This window comes from Calypte anna, chromosome Z (genome assembly GCF_003957555.1).
Source record: "Calypte anna isolate BGI_N300 chromosome Z, bCalAnn1_v1.p, whole genome shotgun sequence".
Lineage (NCBI taxonomy): Eukaryota > Metazoa > Chordata > Aves > Apodiformes > Trochilidae > Calypte > Calypte anna.
Window position 1 is genome coordinate 5,887,958 of NC_044274.1, and position 22,225 is coordinate 5,910,182.

Consider the following 22,225-nt stretch of genomic DNA (forward strand, 5'->3'; position numbering starts at 1 on the left):
CCAGTTAGAGTAACGGGCAAAAATCAGATAGGCTCAATTAATTTAATCTACTAGGAGAAATAATTACCAGATCTTAATATTGCCTCCCCCCAACCCTCCTTTCTCCCCAGGCCCAGATCACTTCACTGCTGCCTCCCCTCAGGGCACAGGGGAGGAGCAGGGGGGTTCAGGGTCAGTTCCCCATATGGTGTTTCTGCCGCTCCTTCCTCCTCAGGAGAGGGCTCCTCATGTTCTTCCCTCACTCCAACCCGGTGTCCTTCAGGACCTTCTCCAACCGGGAGAGTCCTTTAGGAACCCCTGGGACATGACTCCCTCTCATGGGGTGCAGTCCCTCAGGAACTGCTCCAGCCTGAGCTGCCCACAGAGTCATGGCTGCTGCGGGAACAGTCACCTCCTCTACCACGGGGTCCTCCAGGGCTGCAGATCCACATAGGTCCCTCTCTTCAATTCTGCACAGGCTGCAGCTTCACATCTGCCCACCTGTGACACTAAAAGTTCTATAAATCCACATTTACCCCCCACAGTTCTCCATGGGCTGCAGGGGCACAGCCGCCATCTCACCATGGGCTGTGGGGAAACCTCAGCTTGGGAACCTCCCCTCCTTCTTCACCGACCTTGGTCTCTTTGCTCTGGCATTGCTCTCTCACTTCATCCTCTGCTCTGTGGGCCCTTTTCTTGTACTTTTCTCAGTTTTATTTTCCCTTCCCATGTCTGCTCGGCCTTGGCCGGAGGTGGGGCAGTGAGTGGAGCTGGGGGAGCTTCCAGCAGCTTCTCACAAGAGCCACCCCTGTGCCCACACACTGCTTCCAAACCCCCCTGCTCTAACACAAGACACATGGGCTCATATGGACATGCCTTTTGCTTTTATAATAATTACATTTTCAGGAGAAAAGTGCATACTTACAAATATAAAATCTTCCAAATAGCAAAAACCAAAAGCAGGCCATGGTAGTATAGAAAATGCATGTGTTTCCATAGCAGAAGTCAGTTGTTTTAAATTCTTTTGTGTTTCATTTTCAACGTTCTTCTTGTCCTGATTTTTTCAAGACTAGGTAAGTAGTTTTACACACTGTGGGAGCTCCACAGAGGGCTTAAGTTATTACCCTCTTCTTCCACATTCAGATACTCTCAATCTTGCATGTTCCTCTACTTTTGTGTTTGTAGTTACATGCATATCAGTTCAAAAACATATCAAACCATACTCAAATATCACATACATGTGTAAATGTGTGTTTTTCTAGTCTTCTAGTCTCTCTATATTGGAGCACTTTCAAGGGAAGGGATAAAGACCTTGGCATAGAGTAATCTGTTGTCCTGTTGTGTCAGAGCGTTTAAAAGACATGTAGAAGTGGTGTGGAGGGCCATGGTTTAGTAGTAGACTTGTCAGTGCTGGATTAACAGTTGGACTTGATGTTCTTAAAGGTCTTACCTAATCTAAATTATCCTGATTCTATAATATTGAGTCAGAACTGAAGTAAAAGAACTATAATGCACCTAAGTAAACAGTGTGAAAGCATTCAATGTATGGGAGGGCAACAGTGAAGAAAGATGAGAGGAAATAGATTCAAATTGTGCCAGGGGATGTTCAGATTGACATTAGGAAAAATTTCTTAATGGAAAGAGTGGTAAGGCATTGGAACAGTCTGCCCCAGAAAGTAGTGGAATCAACACCCTTGGTGGTGACAAAGAGCAGCCACAAGGAACATGTGGCTTTAGCACTTGAGGACATGTTTAGTTGTCTGGTTGATGTTGGGTCAGTGGTTGAATTTGATGATTTTACAGGTCTTTTCCAACCTTAATGCTTCTATGACTCTAAGGAGATGTTTCTTGTAAAAAGTGTTATACATTATTTGAGGTTCTGATTGAGTTCTGTGGAGCATTTGCTATCAGGGATGCAGACTGAAAGCATTAAGTTTGTATACAGTGTTATAACGTATTCGCACAACATAAAAACTAATAACAGAGATCTGACTGTGCGGAAGGTTCTATACAACTAGAGAATGTAGCGCAGAGTTTGTCTTGCTGGCTACCTACGTCTTCCATTTTTTACCTTCTTTGCCTGAAAGAGGGTATTTTACCTTGAATTTTCTCTTGTATGTTGTGCTTTATCTCCTTCTTGGTGAGTACATTTAATTTGAAACCTCTCTTATGCAGCACTGTGCAACAAAATCACTCTTAATTTCTGTTCATCTTGAAAGCTACCCAGACCACTGCCTACTTTTCCAACTGTTTTGCTAGCAAACATCAGGCTAATGAGGACCCAGAGGGAGAAGACATTTAACTGACTCAAAGTTCAATTATCTCAGATTTCTGTTCTCACAAAACCTTTTAGAGTACAAATAATGCTTCTTTTTTGTTTTGTTCCCACCACAAACTGAGAGTTGCTTTTGCTTCCCTTCTTTTTCAGCAAAGTGAAAGGTTTTCAGTTTCAGTAATGAAACTGAATGCTGGCATTGAAGAAGAGGTGCTTGAACATATCTATAGGTTAAACAAACAAGCAAACAAACAAATAACAGACAGAAAGGGCAATGAATAACCCATTTCTCCATTTCCCAAGGCACTTAGTGCATTTGAGGTCACTGAGAAAGCTGCTATGTAAGTACCCAAAGCTGAAAATCAGTCAGGCTCCTTCGGCAACTGTGTGTTATCAATCTTTCCCTTCAGAGCATAGATTTGTAACATTAGGCAGTTCAACAAGAGGGAAAAACTTAATTTGAGAGCAGCTGTTTTAAGACAGGTACATAATGGCATTAAAAGAGCAGCACTACAGTGAGGCAAGAACCAAACAGGATACATAGTAGGCTGGGGAAGCTTTTATTTTTATTGTTGTAACCAGACAGAGAGTACAGTAAATGGCAGCCAGAGACTAAGTTAAAGGAGTGTGAGGCATAAATATGACATGAAGAGGTCATAGTTAAAAACTTTTAACAACAAACAGTCTGACTGCATGGCGCTTACTAGGCCTAATCTCAAAACTCTATTATACTACAATGATTCAGGTTATTATGTCCTGTTCTCCTTTGGGTATTTAGGCACCACTTCTCATTGATGATGTCAGGACTAAGTGCATTTGGTTTTCTGTGCCACTAAAGATACAGGAACCTCTAAAACAGAACACAGTAGTTACATAATAGCATGTCATAATGCTGAACAAAGGCTAAGTAAAGGAAAGGAAGAATTGTGTCTTCAATTGAAGCTAATAAGGAGACATGGGATATACAACAGTAACATACATTTGACTTTGGCAAGGCCATTTGAAAACAACATTACAGAATCTTTTCTGAAGACAAATGTGCCCAAGACGTAGGCTTAGTACCTTATCTTAAAAAATGTTTATGATAATTTGAATGTTAAAGTGAAAACTGAAATAAAGTGCTGTGTTTCGTTCTCTATAATGAATAAATATATGAATTCCTTTTACAATAAGCACTTAACATGACTAATGCTTTGTTTTTCTCAGGTTATTTTAATTTTCTCCAGGCCTACACTTGTCTTTCTGTAAGAGTTACACTATCAAAGCATTTAATTTGCATTAAATACTGCCTTACATAATTGCTTCTCTTTCATAGAAACAGCAGAGATGGTCAGAATAGTGGTTACTGAACCCACTCTATGGGTTTGGAAGGACAGTGGTTGTTTTTCCTCTGTTCTGCAAACCACTGCTAGGATGCTTCTGCCTGTAAAGATGTTGTTTTGTGTATCTGTGGGAGCAGGCAACTTGTGCTAAACAAATGACAGCATACTGGCAAATGCAGCTCAAGGCTGACAAATAAAAATTGCACTGCTTTGCTGATTCTGAAATATTCTCAGTTGTTGGTATGATGTAGAATTACATGAGAGTAGACAGAAGTGGTGACTGTATATTTAAATATACCAGCTACTAGACTACTACTAATTTTCCTACTTTCCTTATTTTAAAAAAATATTGCTACCTGCATGAGTATTTACAGAATACAAGGCAGTCAAATCTGTCACCTCTATTGTTCTGCCATGTGTGCCTAACTCATGGGAAGGCAACGTATGTGGCTTGGTGTCCTTGTCTGCAAAATACTGATAGCAGTCCACACCCAAATTATAAAACACTCATAATCCAGGAAAACAATTGTATGCTAAGGGAAATTATCATAAACCCAATGTAAACCCAATGTAACTTGATGGAAAATTCCTATGACATGAGTAGTTTTCATCACAAATGGAAGTAGTTTACCTGTAGTAGATGGTACAGTTATTAGAGCCCTTCTTCATCCACTCTCTCCTTATTTAAAAATTGCTCGTCCAGTGCTCACCCAATCAAAGCCTCATGATCAGCTCATGATCATTCTAAATTCTGGATTAAATGCACATGTAATAGATAATCTAAGCAAACCAAGAGCAAACCAAGAGCTGTCTCTCCCTGTCTTTTTGGCACACAGGGAGAAAAACAGGCAGAACTCCAGGTGTGGCTGACTATCTTGTAATTCCTTCTGCTGGTTTGGCATCTCCTTAGACAAATAAAATATATTCCAACTCATCTATATTTGTGAGACTGATTACTTTTAACTGTAATTTGTAGTGTATAAAACTTAGAAGTGACAATATTTAGGAAGAATGTAAGCAGAATTAACAAATGGTGGAAGGAAGCATCTGACCTATATTTCAGGAACTGGAACACGTCTGTAATGCAGATGAAAAGCCCACTCCAGCTCCCTTTGTACACTATCCAAATCTATTTGTCATGAAGCAGTTACTTGCTCATAGCTGAAAAAGTGCTTTGATATATTTTTTATGAATCTAGCTTCTCCAGTGCTAACATAACCAGTTGCAACACAACATTATATTAATTATTTCACTTCTGTTTCCTGGATGATGCTTTATATAAAAAGGAAAATTTGAAAAAAGAGAAAGTATTAATGTAGGAAAAAAAAACCCAAACCAAACCAAACTACAACAAAAACACTCCAAAAATTAAAAAAACAAACATGACAAAGCAAAACCAAAAAATAAGGCAGATAGCAACAGGCCTAAATTTTTTTTTTCTTTCTTCCATAATACTGCAAAGGACAATCAAACAAGGAAAAGAAGTTTAAATATGATTTTTGAAAAAAACATTTTGTTGAGGTTTAAATGAATTATGCAGTAAAGGAGGAAATAATTAATAAGTAAAAAAAGTGTCATTCAGAAAACAGTTGGGGCTTTACTTATTTTGGTTTTGGTTTAGTTTTTTGCACCCTGGAAACCAGTAAATGTTCAGTAATAATTCAAGCCAAATAGTATGATTTAAAAGGGGAATTCTTTTTCTATTTTACTTTTTATTTTTAATGATTGTAGAAAATAAAATTCTTAAAGAAGTTTATATTCTGCATTGATAACAAGGAGAATAATCATATTTAAAAGTTAAGCTTTACAAGATAATTTAATTTTCCAGTTCACATAGTCATAAATGCCTATATTATCTAGACTGTAAAAATTCAGGAAATTTATTTAGTTTTTAGGTTTTTTCTTTGGTACTTACAAAATGGTCATTCTTACAGGCTGTATTTGAATCATGGTAATATCAAGAACTTTGTAACATAACATATTATCTGCAACATAAGAAATATCATTGTTGTCTGATTTACTGTGTGGTCTCTGGTTATTACTTTGTCTTTTCCTTTTACCATATCTCAACAGTACTGAAATAGCAGCAGGATTTTGGCCTTTTAATAAATACCAGTCCTTAGAGCTGTAGGATATGGAATCCAGGTACATGTGGCTTAGCAGCTCCCAATCAACTTCAAAGGGAGCATTATATGAGTATTATACATTAAGTAGGTGAAAGAAAATGGAATGCACTCAAACATCATAAATAGTGATAATATGAATTATTTTTAAGGAGAATAAATTAGACAGTGAGTTTGCTAGTGTTCCTGATGAAGGCTTTCCTGCTTATTGGGATAGACTCCAATAGTACTTCAGTGAAACACCAGCTCTTCTGTTCTCTGTCCATATGTAAGCAGAGTGTAAACATGCCCTCAGATCTCAGGGTTTCTGTATCCTTGATGTGGCCATAATGTGTACAGTGCTGCCTGAAATAGAAACACTGGGCACATGATAGTCCCTTTTGAAATCCTTTAGGAAGCAAGCAAAGACTCCAGAATTTCTTCTTGGCATTTAGCTATTAAACACAGCTTTCAATTTATCTGTCTTCCTTCCAGCAGAGTGGGTGTGTTTGGTCACTAAGAAGCTGATAGGTCATTAGTGGGTGTGATGGTCTGATCTCTGGTAGAAGAGATATCAGTTCAAGATGGAAATACCCTCAATAAGTGTGTGCTTTAGTACTTCTTAAATGAGTATCACAAGAAAAGTAGGCATTAAATCTCACATTTATTTTCCAAATACAGGTTGAGAATACTCCTCCTGTTTATCACAACCCAGCTGAGTAAATTTTTAATCTTTTCTGAATTATCTTTACTATACTGCTTTATGCACATATGCAGAGAGAATATTACAAATGAAAAGCATATCTTCTTCCTATTTCATGTGTACATTTTTGGGGGCAAAGGCAAATTCTACAAGTAAAAAGCATCTTCCAAATACAGTTGCCAAGAAATCCATTTAGTTTCATGTGCTTGGTTGATGCTCAACAGAATATGTTTCATTACTACTGACAGAAGATGTTAGTATGTATTAAGAATGAAAATGTGACAGGGATTCTGGCACATATTTATCAAGTGCTTTAAACCCAGTAGTTTGAAAAAGCAAAATAAATGAAAATAAATAGTCTTGTTCCAGCTTTTAACAGTTGAAACTCTAATAATTACAGTGGTGTGGTATGGTATGGGGGTACACCTAGAGTAGCTCAGCAGGGTATTGTCCATTTACTTACTGAAGTGACTAATGACAAATTCAGAGGCTTTTTAATTCAGAGTATTTTTTAATTATAACTGTCTGAATTTCTAATTCATTTGATTAGCAAATGAGACCGGGCTTATCTGGGTTCCAGCTTCTTTTTATCCTAGTTGAATTTAAGTATGCAAATGGCTTTCTTCATTAACTGTTTTAAATTTGCTGCATTAAAACCCATATAAAACTCACATTGGTCTAAAAGGGAAGAAGAGAGAAATAGGACCACACCATATTGTCTTTATAGTATCCAGCTGTGGAGCCAAGAGTGCAAGCTAAATTTATGCAAGGCATATGTTAATTATGTATGTGTGAATGTAATGCTAATGGTCACCCACCTGCATGGAAATATATTAATTATGCTTTATAGTATTAATAGAATTCAAATTAAGGACATGGAGCTGTTGGAGCAAGTCCAGAGGAGGCCATAAAATTGATCACAGAGCTGGAGAACCTCTCCTATGAAGACAGGCTGAAGGAGTTGAGCTTGTTGAGCCTGGAAAAGCAAGATTCTGGGGAGATCTACTACCATCTTTCCAGTACATGAAGAAGATGCACAGAAAAGCTGGGGCAGGAGTTTTTACAAGGGCATGGAGTGAAAGGACCAGGGGAAACAGTTTCAGCAGGGAACAGTTTCAACCTTAACAGGGTAGATGGATCTTAGGAAGAAAGTCTTAAATCTGAGAGAGGTGAGACACTGGCACATATTGTCCAGAGAAATTGTGAATGTCTCATCTCTGGAACTGTTCAAGGTCAGGCTCTCTGTGGAGTCTCGAACCCGGGGCCTTCGGCATCGCAGTACTGGGTCTTAACCAGCTGCACCACGAAAGCCTCACCTTGGAGGTGATGAGCGCTAGTGGCGCAATAAAGTCAATACAGTGTTCGGGAGTGAGCTAGTCTGTGGCTGTGAGTTTCACCTTTTATTTGCCCCCTGGTCTTGCACATGCTCAATAGGGGGCCTGCCCTAATTGGGCACAGGTGGATTTGATACCGGCTCACACCCACTTCTCGGTAATCAGAGGCGTCTGATTGCTTTGTTACACTACAGGAGATGGGAGTGAGGTACATGTCAATCTCTTCTTCCGAGTAAGAAGCAACAGGACAAGAGGAAAGAAATGGCCTCAGTTTGCACAAGGAGAGTCTTAGATTGGATATTGTAAGAAAACAGTTCACTGAAAAGGTTATTAAACCCAGGCTTCCCTGGGAAGTGGCTGAATCACCATCCCTGGAGGTATTTAAAAGACTTAGAGAGGTTGTGTATAAGAATATGGTTTATGCTCCGTAACTTGGTTAATGTTTGGACTTCATGATCTTAAAGGTCTTTTCAAACCGGATTGATTCTTTATTCTATAAGATAATGTAGCAGGGCACAAACTGGAATGTCCTGAGAATTCCAGCTAAATGCAATATAACCCCATATTATAATCCAAATATTGTCACAATACTTATTGATATTGTAGTCCTGAGGATCTCAGCCAGCCAGGACCTGCCGTACTAAATCTTTGGACAGATTCAGTCATATGCTCATGATGATTAATGACATTTCTCAGATGTATTAAATGCACTTGTCTACATGCCTCAATACACAGCCAAAGCATAGTATTAGTCACCAAAACCACTACGATTGCTATACATTATTCTTTAAACACAGAAATTTTACAAGACTGTTAAAATATAATCATGGCCTAGTATCTAAGCTCTATTTGACCTTGTGACAAATGTGCAAATGTTAAGAGGGGAATGAAATTGAAATGTGAGGAAAACAATTTAGACAAATATTAGTTCACTTTTTTTGGTTTTGTTCTTCCAAATTTAGATTTGCAAAATCAGCAGCTAAGGTAAAACTCTACCAGACACAATTTATTCCTTCTCCACCCTCATCCATGATGAGTGTGAGGACTGTTATTAAGGAATTTATTTTCAAAAATCCATTTGCATCATCTCCAGAAATATGCAGAGGTCTAATTAATTGTTCTGACATATTTGAGCCAGGAGCCCCTTTTAGCCACAGAGAGGCTTTCCCAGTAACTAAGACAATCTTTAGCTTGAAACTATCTGCTGGAAAAACTCTGTGGAAGTATGACTGTGGTAAGTAAAACCCATCCTGCTGCACAGGACCAGCACAACACCTCTGAAACTTTGGGACTTACCATCTCCTGTGGTCTGTGCTACCTCTTTGAAGAGAGACAAAATCACTTCTTTAATATTTTGTGGCAGAGTAATACTAGATGACTCCATAGTGATGGTAGAATTTCAAAAAGTCTTTTCAAAGACTGGAGAGCTTTTTAAAAGCCTACTCTAAACTAACTAAACTATTTCATTTTCCACTCTCTGAGCTACTCCTATACTTAGCTGTACTGCACTGTGTTTTTCAGAGGATGCCTATAAAACTCAAGTCCGAATTGATGATGAACCAGCCTACTTGGACATTCTAGACACTGCTGGACAGGTGAGTAGTTTTACAGTGAGAACCATTAACTCGGAGATAAAGCCAAAGATTTTAACCTCAGATATATGGGTCAGGGAGCTAGAAGCAACCCTTGAAATTCAGAACTAAAGAGAGAAGTGCCAGAATAACACTAAGGAATTAACAAAGGTGAAGACTAAAGGAGAGCTCCAGTGCTATAGTGTAACTTCAAAATCTGACCAGAGGAGACAGACAGATTTAATAAAGTAGTAAATAAAAAGCTGTTTAAATTTTTTTTTTGATGTGCAGAAACATCTGTCACAACCATGGAATGCATAAATGCTGCTGTTGTTTTGTCTCGTGTTTATCATTCCTGCTTTTCTGTATATTGCAGGAATCTTCTGGTCTACTTTTATTTTCTTTCCATTCTTCCTTCCATGAGTTATATTTTAATATAAAATGTGCACTCACTAGGAAAGCATGCTAATGCCAAAAGTAAAACACAGGGTATGTATGATGTGTATATGCATGTCTGAGCATCAGTCAGGGAACTGAGTTTCCCATACAGAAAGGCAAAAGAAGGAGATATATTCAAGATTTTCTTCAACCTGACTCAGTTCATCCCCTTTCTATCTGAAAACATTTTTAGTTTTTAATCAAAATATCACAGCAGCTTTAGCTCTTCCCGAGTTATGCATCAGTTTGTGTTTGAAGGCTTCAATAATTTCATGAGTTTCCACAGTGTGTGTCACCTTGTACAGAAATGAGTCAGTCAACAAGGACAGTAGATCCTTAAAACAAACAATCAAAAAAAAAAAAAAGAGTTAAGAAGCGTAAGCCTGGAAAACCTTGATTTCAGATTCCCAAATGTCTGAATGTACCTTAGCTGGGTACTGCAAATTCCTGCTGCCAGGAATTAGAATGGCATCAAAATTTAAATGAATGTAGCTCAGGGAGATTGTGGCATGAGTTCTACATGTGAATGAAATATAGGCCAATTTAAAAGTGAACTCAACCCAGTTTCAGGAATCAAAAGATGCCCTGAATTTTTCTTCCTTGACCCAAAACTGTACAATCTCAGCAGTTAACCAGTGACTTGCTGCTCAGTCTGTAGAAGTGTTTGATTCCCTATAAAATTTAAGCTGAATTTCAAGGCATGTCTTCAAAGCAGTGAATTTAATTGTCCTAGAATTTATTATTATAGCAGGCCAATGAAGTTTCTTATACATGAGTCCTGGTATAGCTTCAGCAACAATTTGATGGTGGTAAAGTAGGAACATCATAGTTGCCACTCTGTATGTCTTATAATATCTGTACTTCCACTGGAGAAGAAGAAGCAACATCTTTTCTTTCTCAGGGAGCCTGAGCCTAGTAAATTGAGGCTTATGTTGACATTAGTACACAATCACTATGGGAATTATATCTCCAGTTGTTTAGTCTTGTTAGGCTTTATATGTTCAGGACTTTCTGGGTTGTCCTTTAATAGAGTTCACAGTCTACACCTCTTCAACTTTACTCCTGAATTTGCTTCATTCTTACTTTGTATAGTTAAAATGCTAAAAAGTTGAATACTTCTTCACTCAGAGCTGAAGAGAAAGGATGAATGGAGTTGTGTCCAAATTTTTCTAAATGGAAAAAAAGACCAAAAAGCAAATCAGAACTTTTTGCACTATGCTGTAAAAAATAAGAGGAATAATTTTTTTACTTCATTTTTTTTCATTTATTTTGTTATTAGAAAAAAAAAGTTTGTGTTTACATAAAAAATACAGACAGAATCAAATACTCGTAATTTTCTCTTCCTAACCCCCACCAAAAATCAAAGCCTCAAATTTTATTTACTTATCATTAGAACAAGTTTATTTTTTGTTTTTGCTTGCTTTGTTTTGTTTTCATTTTTTTGTTTGTTTTTGTGTTTTTTGTTTTTTTTTTCAACTTCTTTTAGAATGAAAACAAATCTGGACTGCAATTTTCATTCCCTTGGAAAGATTTTTTTAAATTCAGGAAAAAGCAAAGAATACCCATATGCACTGACCTCTTAAATATCTGAAAATTAAAGAAAGTTTAGACATGACTTTAGACAGTCATGTTCACTTTTTAGGAAAAATTCCCCATGAAACTGTATAATTATTACTTTTTTTAAAAAAATTTTTGATCATACAAAAAGATAGAATAAAACCTTGTTTTAACTATGGTGAGGGATTACTGCCAATATGATAAATTTTATCAGAGAAAAGAAGTCAGAATAATGTGATCAGTGAGAGCTGGTGAGAACAGTAGTAGAGAAAGACTGGAGAATTATAAGTTTTTTTTCAAGAAGACACCAAAACATCCACACTGCTAAGGGTTCCATAACAGTCCATGACCCTACCATGAAATGCAATGTGGAGACTTTTGAGGAAGCAGAGAACTTTGGCAGGAGCACCACACTTTACAGGCACATCAACCCAGAACGTTGCTAACCTGGGTGTAGTTATCCTACCTCAAGAGCCAAGCCGAATTGGTATGAGAAAATCTCTGGTAGAGATTTTCCCTATTTTTCCAGTGCAGAAAGCCATCACTGAAATATGTCTCTCTATATCTGTGCTAAGACATTATTCTCACTTTCCTACATTCCTATTTTTCAGAAACTGTCTGTTGTAAGTATCCTGGATTTAGCTGCTTGTCTTTGTAGAAGCCTTTGAGTTTCAATCTGCACTGCACACCTCCAGAATAAATCAAGACCCAATCCAACACCCATTGAAGTCAACAGCTAAAATAGCCTTTTTCCAGTCAGAAGGCTTAATGGTACTCTCACTGAAGTAAAAAATTAAAACCAGCTGTGACTACAGTGGCTTTGAGTAAAAATCCAAAACACTTGCTTATATTGCTGATGGTGTGCCCTGATGGTACCTTGCTGGGTTTCATGTAAAATCTGAGACAGTTTTAGCTTCTAAATCATCAGTTGGCAATCTCATTTCTCTCTGGGTTTCCTCATAGTTATAAATACTTCGTTGTCAGCTTTGAACAATGACTTTAATAATATCAAAAGATCAAGGAGCTAAAATTGTAATTCTTCCCTACATGGGAAACACAAGAATTTAGTAAAGAAACCAACTGAAGTGAACGTATGTTTTTCTCAAGAATATGTTTCAAAAAAATCTTCTTCTTTCCCTTCTGTACCTATGCACTATTTGAAGACTTCAACACTGGCCAAATAAAATAATTTATTAACTAGTGAAGACCTTTACAACTGGCAGATGGACACAATTTGGCATATGGAGTAAATAATAAAAACTTAATGGATATCAGCAAATGCAAACATCCAGAAAGACATCTTGAGCTTCCTTATTCAACTGTGATCTCCATGGGACATTTTTTTAAGTAACTTTCACTTGGGGTTCACCCATGTGCCTCTCTCTATTTCTTAAGGTTTGGAGCGGTAGCTCTGTGATTTCCCTTTTCTTCTGCAATGTGCTATAAACCTCATTTGCTTTTACAAATATTTGATTTAAACTGTTGTGAAGTGTTTGATTACCAGGAAACTTGTTGGTGCAAATGAAAGGACTTTCAGACCTCAAGTCCTTTATTCTGTGTTCAGTTCTGTTCGTAATTATGCTCAGAAGTGACAACCCCCAACTGCTCCAACCATGCACAAAAAGCCTCCACACAGTTATAAAATCCTTCTGCTCACTCATTTATGCTTTCTCACTCTCACTTCTAACTTAAAAATATGTTGCTACTTCTAAAGCTCAGTTTGAATTCCTTCTGTGGACCATCCACAGCAGTTATGTCTCCTGCTGAATTTATAAACTGTTGACTTGCACAGGAGCTTTTAGTCTTGCCACAGGTTTCCTGCTGATGACATATTACCCAGCCTCCCTGGTTAGACCTCACACCGAACATTAAAAGAGCGTTAAAGTTCCCTTCACTGGAAAACAATCTGAGATGACCCTATGTAGAAAAGACAAAATTGTTTTCAGACATGAAGCAGACCAATAATGCAGAAAAATGGATTTCTGTACCTGCCAGTGAGGCAGTACATTTCAAGATTATTGCTCCAATTTTTGCTTGTTAAAATGTGGGTTTTTATGATAAACTTAGTGCACCAGTATATTTCCCAGGTGTGAGTCAGAGACTTGAAAAATTGGCCTTAAAATGTGATGGCATGGCATTTCAGGGAGATTTTCCTTTGTCTAGAGCTGTGTGCACATGAATTCATTTCCAGGCAGACACTTTTCAGCCTGACAACAACAGAGAGCTCTGTAGTGAAATCCATCTCTCAAACTGGTAGCAAATCACAGGATGTGTTTATCCTGCCAGACTCCAGGACTACAATTTTTGTCCCCTGCTTCAAGATTTGAAGAGGTACTGTATTAGTCCCAAGAGCCCTCCAAAAAACCTCACTTTCTCAGACTAAACACTGTAGTTTGATGACTCACTCAGGCTGTTATCTGAGATCCTTTTGCTTATTATCTAAACATGCTGCTGTAATCCTGAATCAATGGAGTGAGATTTCAAACTACACTGCAGCAGCTTATCTCAAAGAAATGTAAAATGCCTGTTTGGCAGTAATTATATTTTAATAGGTCTTTACAGTGTTTTCTTTTAAGGGGAAAATAATTTTAGTGTACTTTCAGGTAGGTACAGCAGTGAGTAAATGAAATCTATTCCATTTTTAAAGCATAGTGGGAGTGAACTAAGAGTAGCAACATGCAGACATTGTATTATGTGAAGAACATTAATTTTGTTTTCTTGTACATTGTTTTACAGGCTCATAATGACACACTTAAAAAATCAAACCATAATACTAGAAATATGGTGGTTTCTCAAGACAAGCTGTTCCATGATTTCTAGGGAGAATTAAAATCTCTCTCATGAGAAAGTACTTTTATTTGGGAATCGGCAGATTTTGAAGAAACATTTATTTTGCACAGATACTATGGTTCGATAATATTGAATGAAAAAAGAGTTCCAGTAACGATGAAATTGCAGACGTGACTCCAGTTTCCTTCAAATTCGGGCAGAATATTCTTCAGCTTCCATGGAGAAGAAACTAGGCATAAAATGTAAAAAAAGAAAAAGAAAAAGAAAAAAAAAAAAAAAAAAGGTGTATTAGTTTAGTATGAACAGGCAACTAGCAACTATGATTCTCAACTTCCTTTCTCATCCTTGTCAATGGATGAATCATGGTACAACAAAGAATGAATCAATGAATCTCTCTGTATTATTACATCTGCATTTGTCTTTCTGACAAAAAGAAATAAGATGTTACAGAAAGCCGGCATTCAGGGGAAGTATTAGGGTTTACAGACTTATACAGATTTCCTGCCCCTTACTACCATTCCACTTCAGTAAAGTCAACGATAGTAGTTCCATATTGCAAGTGGAGGAATAGTTTCTAGTGTTCCCTGTTGTATTTTAATACATTCCTTTTTTTTTCTTTTTTAGATTTTTTTATAATTTTTAAAATATTTTCTCTCCTCCTATTTCCTGTGTTTCTTAAACTAATAATTTCCAAAAGTAGATACTGAATGTTTTATGACTTTAAAAAATAAAATAAGAACATTTAAAAGCAGATAGTTTTTTGTGTATATTCTGGTGTTTGTTTTCTGAAAGACACCTACAAAAATACATCCTATACAATTAAATTTCATTTATGCCCTCCACAAAACTGTGAGTATACAAAATAAATTGTGATTAAATAAATTTCTTCTAATACTATAAATTGTATTGTATACTTCTCCTTTTCATTATTAAATCACACTGAATCTCTTTGAACTTACTTCCAGCAGATGTTGGACATGCTCTAAGTGTCCTGATTTTTATATAAATAAATAAATAAATAAATAAATATACACTTATGACTGTCCTAGATAATCTCACTAGGAATTCCATTTTATATAGCTTTGTCTATCAAAAGCTACTCGTTACCAAGCAGCTATGCACAGACTGGGTACTCCAGTGAACAGAAGTGTTTTTTATTTGAATTAAAATTCACACAAAAAGGTATTTCCAGGACTAAAATCTTGGCTTGCATGCTGAGAAAACAATCATGTGTAACAGAACCACCTGGTGCTATTTGACCTGACAATAACAAATGACCAAGAGAATGGTCTTTAATAGAGTAATGTTAATGTTTCTCAGAAAAGGTGCATTGTGCCAAAGAACTATAGTTTACAAAATTTGTCTTTTATGGTATTCTGTATCTGCTGGATGGTGCTGTTTCCAGATAAAAATGAGAGCATAAAGTTACACAGTCTTATCTCAGCAATCCAGGCCTTTGAATTGTTAAACTGCAGGAGATACTTGGCTGAAACAGGTTTGCTAAAGATGTTATATTTATTTCACACTGTCAGGAGGTGGCTGCAAAAAGTAAAAGCAAAAGACACCTTTTACAGTTGCAGTTTCAATAACTTTGCCCAAGAAACTGTAAGTGGTATTTGCCTCTTATAAGAAAAAAAAAAACTAAACAAAATACCTCTGTAAATTTTGAATGCCATTTCTTGCCACCTCTCTTTTATGACCAAAGGAATGCCATTGTATCTTTCCAGATTTTTAAAAGAGGAAATGAAGAGTAAAGTAAAAATTCAAGGCAATAATTATTGAAAATTTGGAATATTTTTCTATTTTCCTATTTTCCTTTTTAAACTGGATATATTTCAGGTATATATATTTCTTGCTTCCATGGGGGCAAGCTTAGAAAATTTCCATAAGTTTTTGTTCCTGCTTTTGTTTTGTGTCAATAGCTGAGGAGAATTTAGCAGTTTCCACTGGAGCTCCATGCCATTATCAGAGCATCAGGGTGATGTGGAAAAACCAGGGATGATCTGTTTCTTTTAAAAAGGGAAAAAAACAAAAAATAACAAAAAAACCCAACAAAAATCAAGGACTTGGCAGCAGGTGCGTTGGCTGTACCTGTGTAAGAAATCACATATTCTGTTATGTATAGTGGGATACCTGCTTAACACCATAAAGAAAACTGAAGAAGTCAGATTTCACTAACTTTCAAAACTGCAGAAAAGTTGTGTCCTTATGTTGGACAGTGTTTACATATCTCAGAAGCTACTCAGTGTCTTTCATGACCTATTAATTTAGCCTAGATACCATATGACATACCATTTAGGAGTTCTCTCTGTCCTCTCACAGAATTTTGTCTAAAGAAATTAAAATTATCCCCTCCATTTTATAGGTAGATATAGAGGCTATGGATATGGAAATGGAACTTGGTATCATTCACCCCTCCAGAAGTTAATTAGCTTCAGTTAAACTATTTCTGATTTACTTTAAAGACTAGATAATGGATCCGGATGAAATCTTCAGTATGTGTTGAACACATGAAGTAACAATCAGCTCCATAAAATATTAGGCATTTGTTTGCCTCACTACAGAAGCATTGATCCCTCTAAACATCTCCTAGTGCTGGATAGCTGCACTTAATGTGAAGGTACCTTGGAGCCATTTAGTGAACTGCTCAAGGCTGAGGTGACACATGGTGTTGCTCTTTCAGCTGAAGTTCTGCTCTGACAAGTCTCTGAGAGCAGTGCTGCAGAGTTGCATAAATACCAATCCAATGACTATATCTATGCCTGTAATGCTACTTAGCCACTTCACCAGCACCAGAAACAATGCAAGTGCAAAGAAAAAAGAACAATAAGATTTCCTCCATGCTGAAAGTCACTGGAACATGAAAACTCAGTGTTTTTTATTGTCAGAGTCATACCAGATATTAATATTGTAAGCAATACAAAATCAGTACAAAACCATAGCTATTTTGCATTCATATTGGCCATGATTTATGTAGTCCCAGAAAGCACATCCCTCAGATAAACGCTGAGCTAAATTTCAGTGGCAGAAATATGTGCAGAATTGACTAGATGCTACAAAAGTCTGGAAAAGCCACTCTGCATGTTGTTTACTTCACTCTTTCCAGATTCTTAGTTCAAATTATACCTTTCATTATGAATAGTGCACAGGGGAGGGGAGAGAATTACCCATTTTGTGGAATTTTTAACGTAAGCACAATTGTTACGAAAGTCATCACAAGAGAATATATATGCAAGCCAGAATATAATTTGCAGTCATTTATCATAGCAATGAGGTGTCTGACTCTGTAGCCTCCTGCTTCACTTCTGCAAGGCTGTGTAAGCCTCACTGGAAGACAGCAAGTCTGCATTTCCCCTGTAAGCTGACGAGAGCTTATTTGAATCCCTGTCGAGCCCTTGGTTGCAGCTGCAGTCATTAGCTCTTCACTAGTGGGTTGTTGTCTTTTTTTTTTTTTTTCCCTGTGCTGTTTACTAAAATGTAATTACTGAGCTATTAATTCTTTACCATGTATGATGCATTTGTGATAAAAGGTGAAAATTGGCATTATTCTTTCTTGCATACCAATGAGGAGGGGAAAAAATACTATACTGTGCACGAAGAAGCAAATGCAGTTCAGGGTTTTAGAGCTAGTTAACAACGAATACTGCTTCAATGCCCACATTTAGGAGAAAATTACTAAGGTGTTTATCCCTGAGAGATAAACCATTAGCATTAATATGAAAGAAAAAGACAGTCTCTGAGTTAGGGTGTGTAGCACTGGAGCATTTTTACTGACACTGGGGAGAAATGATATGGTGATTTCATCCATATTTTGGGGTGAATGAAAAGTAGCTATCATATCCCAGGAGATAGACTGCATATTTTCATTAGTATGTATGACAAACCATCTTTGGAAGAGCGAGATTAATATAGTTAACAAAGGCACAGTTGCAGCAAATGGGCAAATATATTTTCACCTGAAGGCAGGAGGGCAATTAGAGTGGGAACAATATGAACATCAGCACAGAGAAGCTATGTCTGGAGGGAAGGTCTGATTTGGTAGATCCCTAGTGACAAAGAAGGGTCACTGTGGTACTTTTTTTGAAGTCTCAAGTTATTTTATTGGAAGTTGTTCTAACTCATAATTTTTTCTTTATTTCTTTTTCCTTATGTTTTCCTAGTAGGTTGGTGTGGTGCAATCTTAATGTTTAAGCTAGAGATGATGCAGGACAATATGTGTATATTAAATGTTCTGCATTTAGTGAATGGGGCAGTGCAATAGTGACCCACTAGTGTACAGGGTGTGAAGGAAAATATACTTCTGCCTTTTGTGAGAGTTTGTCATGCACAATTTGTGACTATAGACAATACTAGAAATAATGGGGAGAATATCATAGGTGAAAACAGAAGGGGAACCCAAGGGTTTAAACTCGCATGTGGGAAGTGACATGACTTCACAAGTGATGAAAACAGATTGTGACTGATAATGATTTAAAGAAGCCAGTATCAAACCAACCTCAGAAATGGATGATTTTCAGAAAATGTGAAAATTTAGACATACCAGTTCTAAGTCTGAGACTCAACTCAATGCAGGTAAGACAAATGTCCTTAGGTATTAACCTAAAACAGTACCTCATTAAAAAATTATTTTTTGAAATTAATTCATTCTTTACATCCAGGTTTTGTTATGTTCCTAAAGTCTCTCCAACAGTCAGAGATTTAAGACATATTAACCAGTGAAGGAAGAAGGAATCCCTCTCCATGCCAGTGCATTAGTCTTCAGAAGGAATTCTGAGCTGAGGTCTAGTGTAATACCAACTTCCATCTGGAACTGAAGTCCTGTTTCTAGCAAGAGGGTTTTATACTATAGAAAGTAAGTGTGGGGAAGAGTAGGAGAGGACATCTATTTTAGAAACTTTCCAGCTAAAATTTTGTGACACTTGGAGATGTAAAACTATGCTTGCATTTCATGTTCAGTGTGAGTTTGATCATGATTTTTAAAATGCTAGTCATCCCTCAATTGGCTCACTCAGTTTGTATCATCTTCTTGCCTATAGGGACAGTCTTGAGGTGCTCCTTCTACATTCAGTCTATGTAGATGAGCTTATCTTCTCCATTTCCAGAGTGCACATTGACACCCAGAAGCCCTGGACATTACTAGCTAAGAAGTAATGTCTGCTATTTGTCACAGATGTGAAAATCACACCTGTGTCTTCCATCAAAGAGCACCTGTCATGAATATTCTCTTCCATTTCCAAGTAAATAACATAGCTTAAATAGAACAAGGAATGGCCGGATAAAAAGGGACTAATTTAAACAGGGTTGATACTGTTGCTTCCGGTTTTCTCCTAAATTACAGATTAATTTCAGAATCTGACTCAGCATTTTTGAAATCTGATAGGATTCACCCATGGCTCCTGAAAGAACTGGCAGGTGAAGTTACAAAGCCACTGTCCATCATATTTGAAAAATCATGTCAGTCTGGTGAAGTTCCTGCTGACTGAAAAAGGGGAAACATAAGCCCCATTTTAAAAATGATAAAAAAGACAACCCAGGGAACTACAGGCCAGTCAGTCCCCCTCTGCCTGGCAAGGTCCTGGAGCAGATCCTTCTGAAGGCTCTACTATGAGAGGAAGATGGTAACAAAGGGGTGATTGGTGACAGCCAACACTGCTTCACTAAGGGCAAGTTCTGCCTGAGTAATTAGATGAGCTTTTATGATGGAGTGACAACCTTAGTGGACAAAGGCAGAGCAATAGATGTCATCTACCTGGACCTGTGCAAAGTGTTTGCCACTGTCCCACACAACATTCTGATCTCTAAACTGGAACGATATGGATTCTATGGATGGACCACTTGCTGGATATGGAACTGGCTGGCTGGTCTCACCCAAAGAGTTGTGATGAGTGGCTCAGTGCCCAAATGGAGATGTGTGATGAGTGGTGTTCCTCGAGAGCTGGTGCTTGGACCAGTGCTGTTTAACATCTTTGTCAGTGATAACAAGTTTGCTGATGGTACCAAACTATATTGTAAAGTCAGCATGCTGGAGTGAAGGCATGCCATCCAGAGGAAACTTGACAGGCTCAAGCTGTGGGCTTGTGCAAAATGCATGAAGTTCAATGAGCCCAAGTGCAAGGTTCTTGCCTCTGGATTGAGGCCATTCCATGCACAAATACAGGTTGGGAAGAGAAGGATTCTCCCCCTCTACTCTGCTCTTGTAAGACCTCACCTGGAGTACTGTGTCCAGTTCTGGACACCCCAGTATAAGGAGGAGATAGACTTCCTTGAGTGTATCCAGAGGAGGGCCACTGAAGTGATCAGAGGGCTGGTGCACCTCCCTATGAAACCAGACTGAGGAAGTTAGGATTGTTCATCCTAGAGAAAGCTTTGAAGTGTCTTTATAGTGAGTTTCCAAAACCTGAAAGGGGCATACAAAAAAGCTGGTGTAGGGATTTTTGCATGTGTTGGTAGCAAGATGACAAGGGGCAATGGTTTAAAATTTGAAGAGGGGAGATACAGGTTAGACATTAGGAAAAAAATCTTTCCTGTGAGGTTGGTGAGATGCTGGAATAAGTTGCCCAGAGAAGTTGGGGCTGCCTTGTCCCTGGAAGTATTGAAGGCCAGGTTGGATGGGGCCTTGAGCAACCTGATCTAGTGGGAGGTGTCCCTACTGGTGGAGGGGGATTGGAACTAGATGATCTTTAAGGTCCATTCCAACCCTAGTGGTTCTATAATTCTATGATTTCACTTGTACATTCCTAGAGTTAAGAAAAGGCTACTGATTTTCTGCAATATCAAGTTCATAATATTGCTTTGGAAGGCTGTCAGTTTAAGTTCTGAAAGACATTAGTCTGCTAGGAACATGGACTGCCTCTTTTATGATGTCTTTATACTTCCCCCATTGTCACTGGTGTGCATTTTGTACCTAGTACAAATTCACAGAAGGAAAGGGATATTGCTTTTTCATAACAGAAGCAAGGATTCCTTCCTGTAATTATAAGGCATGAGACACTGACTGATCATTAATCAAGGGACTGATTATAATAATAATCCACTCTATTGCAGTCTTAAGGGCTAATTCTCATTTATACTAATCCCATTTTGAACTGCTCCTGGGTCATTACTAGCACAAGCAAAAATGGTTGTGAGAGAGAGGTTTGATGTACAGCCAGAACAATGTAGAGACTTGGCACAGATAAAAAACAAGCCTTGACCTCCTTTATTAAAGCCAGAGCCCCTGCATTTTCTTTGGTCCATGTCTGAGCTGTTAGTCAGCTCCCATCCTTCCTCCCAGTGATGTGGCAGATGGTTTGGGCTGGCACAGGTGGCTAAGTACCACCTGCTGCAAACTTTTCTTTTTCTTTTGCCATCTAACTCTTTCTGTTGTTGCTGTTTGCAAAAGACGACTGGAAATAGGAGGGAAGGAAGATTGTAAAGTGGTGCTGATATTCAGTGTTTTCTTGTTTTCTGTTCTGTAACTGCTGTGAACCTATAGCTTGTGCAGGCTGGAGTCCTTTGAGCTGAATGAGTGACTACCTCTTCAGTGGCAGAAATCAGATGAAACAAGTCACATCTTTTGAGTCTAGATTAGTGTTGGTATTCTAATGGTAATAAGATTTTACAGCCATTCAACTTCACATACGAATGCTTTCTCATTTCAAATGTAACTGCTGCAGGTTTCTTCCTGCTTGCTTCTACAAATAAGGTTTAAAAATCTGTTTGCTTTTCATACCCTGCCCTCACTCTCCCCTGCCCCCTTCCCCAAAGAGGACAAAAAGGAAAAAAATACTATAAAATGAGTGAAAACTGAATTATTCTTACCAGTGTAACAGTACCAGTATCTATTTCAAGAGGTAAAAGAAAAGCAAAGCACATTTTATGACAAGCAGTGCCAGATAAATTATATGTAATCCCAATGATGTTTATGTGTATAAGAAAATTTATTACCAGAGAGATATGGGAGTATCATGCTGGTTTGAAAACATCCATTGCTACTAAAAAAATAATCTTAGACCATATTCACAAAAACTTTCCCAAGATGGAAAAAAAATCTCAACCTTTTTGTAAACAAAAATTCTGATTTTTTTTTAAATGAACAATGTATCTTCACATTTTTTCTTCTGTGCTTATGGTCTTTAGTTCTGATTCTCTCACTATTTGAAAGAGTATTTTTCC

The 22,225-nt window shown here is 37.6% G+C and overlaps 1 protein-coding gene across 1 annotated transcript in view; it reads left to right on the top strand.

Annotated features, from left to right (window-relative positions):
* RIT2 (Ras like without CAAX 2) overlaps window positions 1-22,225 on the top strand; it is a 186,401-nt gene that overhangs the window by 66,904 nt on the left and 97,272 nt on the right. Inside the window, exon 3 of the mRNA XM_008498180.2 lies at window positions 9,237-9,310. Coding sequence (XP_008496402.1) covers window positions 9,237-9,310 — 74 coding nt within the window. The remainder of the gene's footprint in view (window positions 1-9,236; window positions 9,311-22,225) is intronic.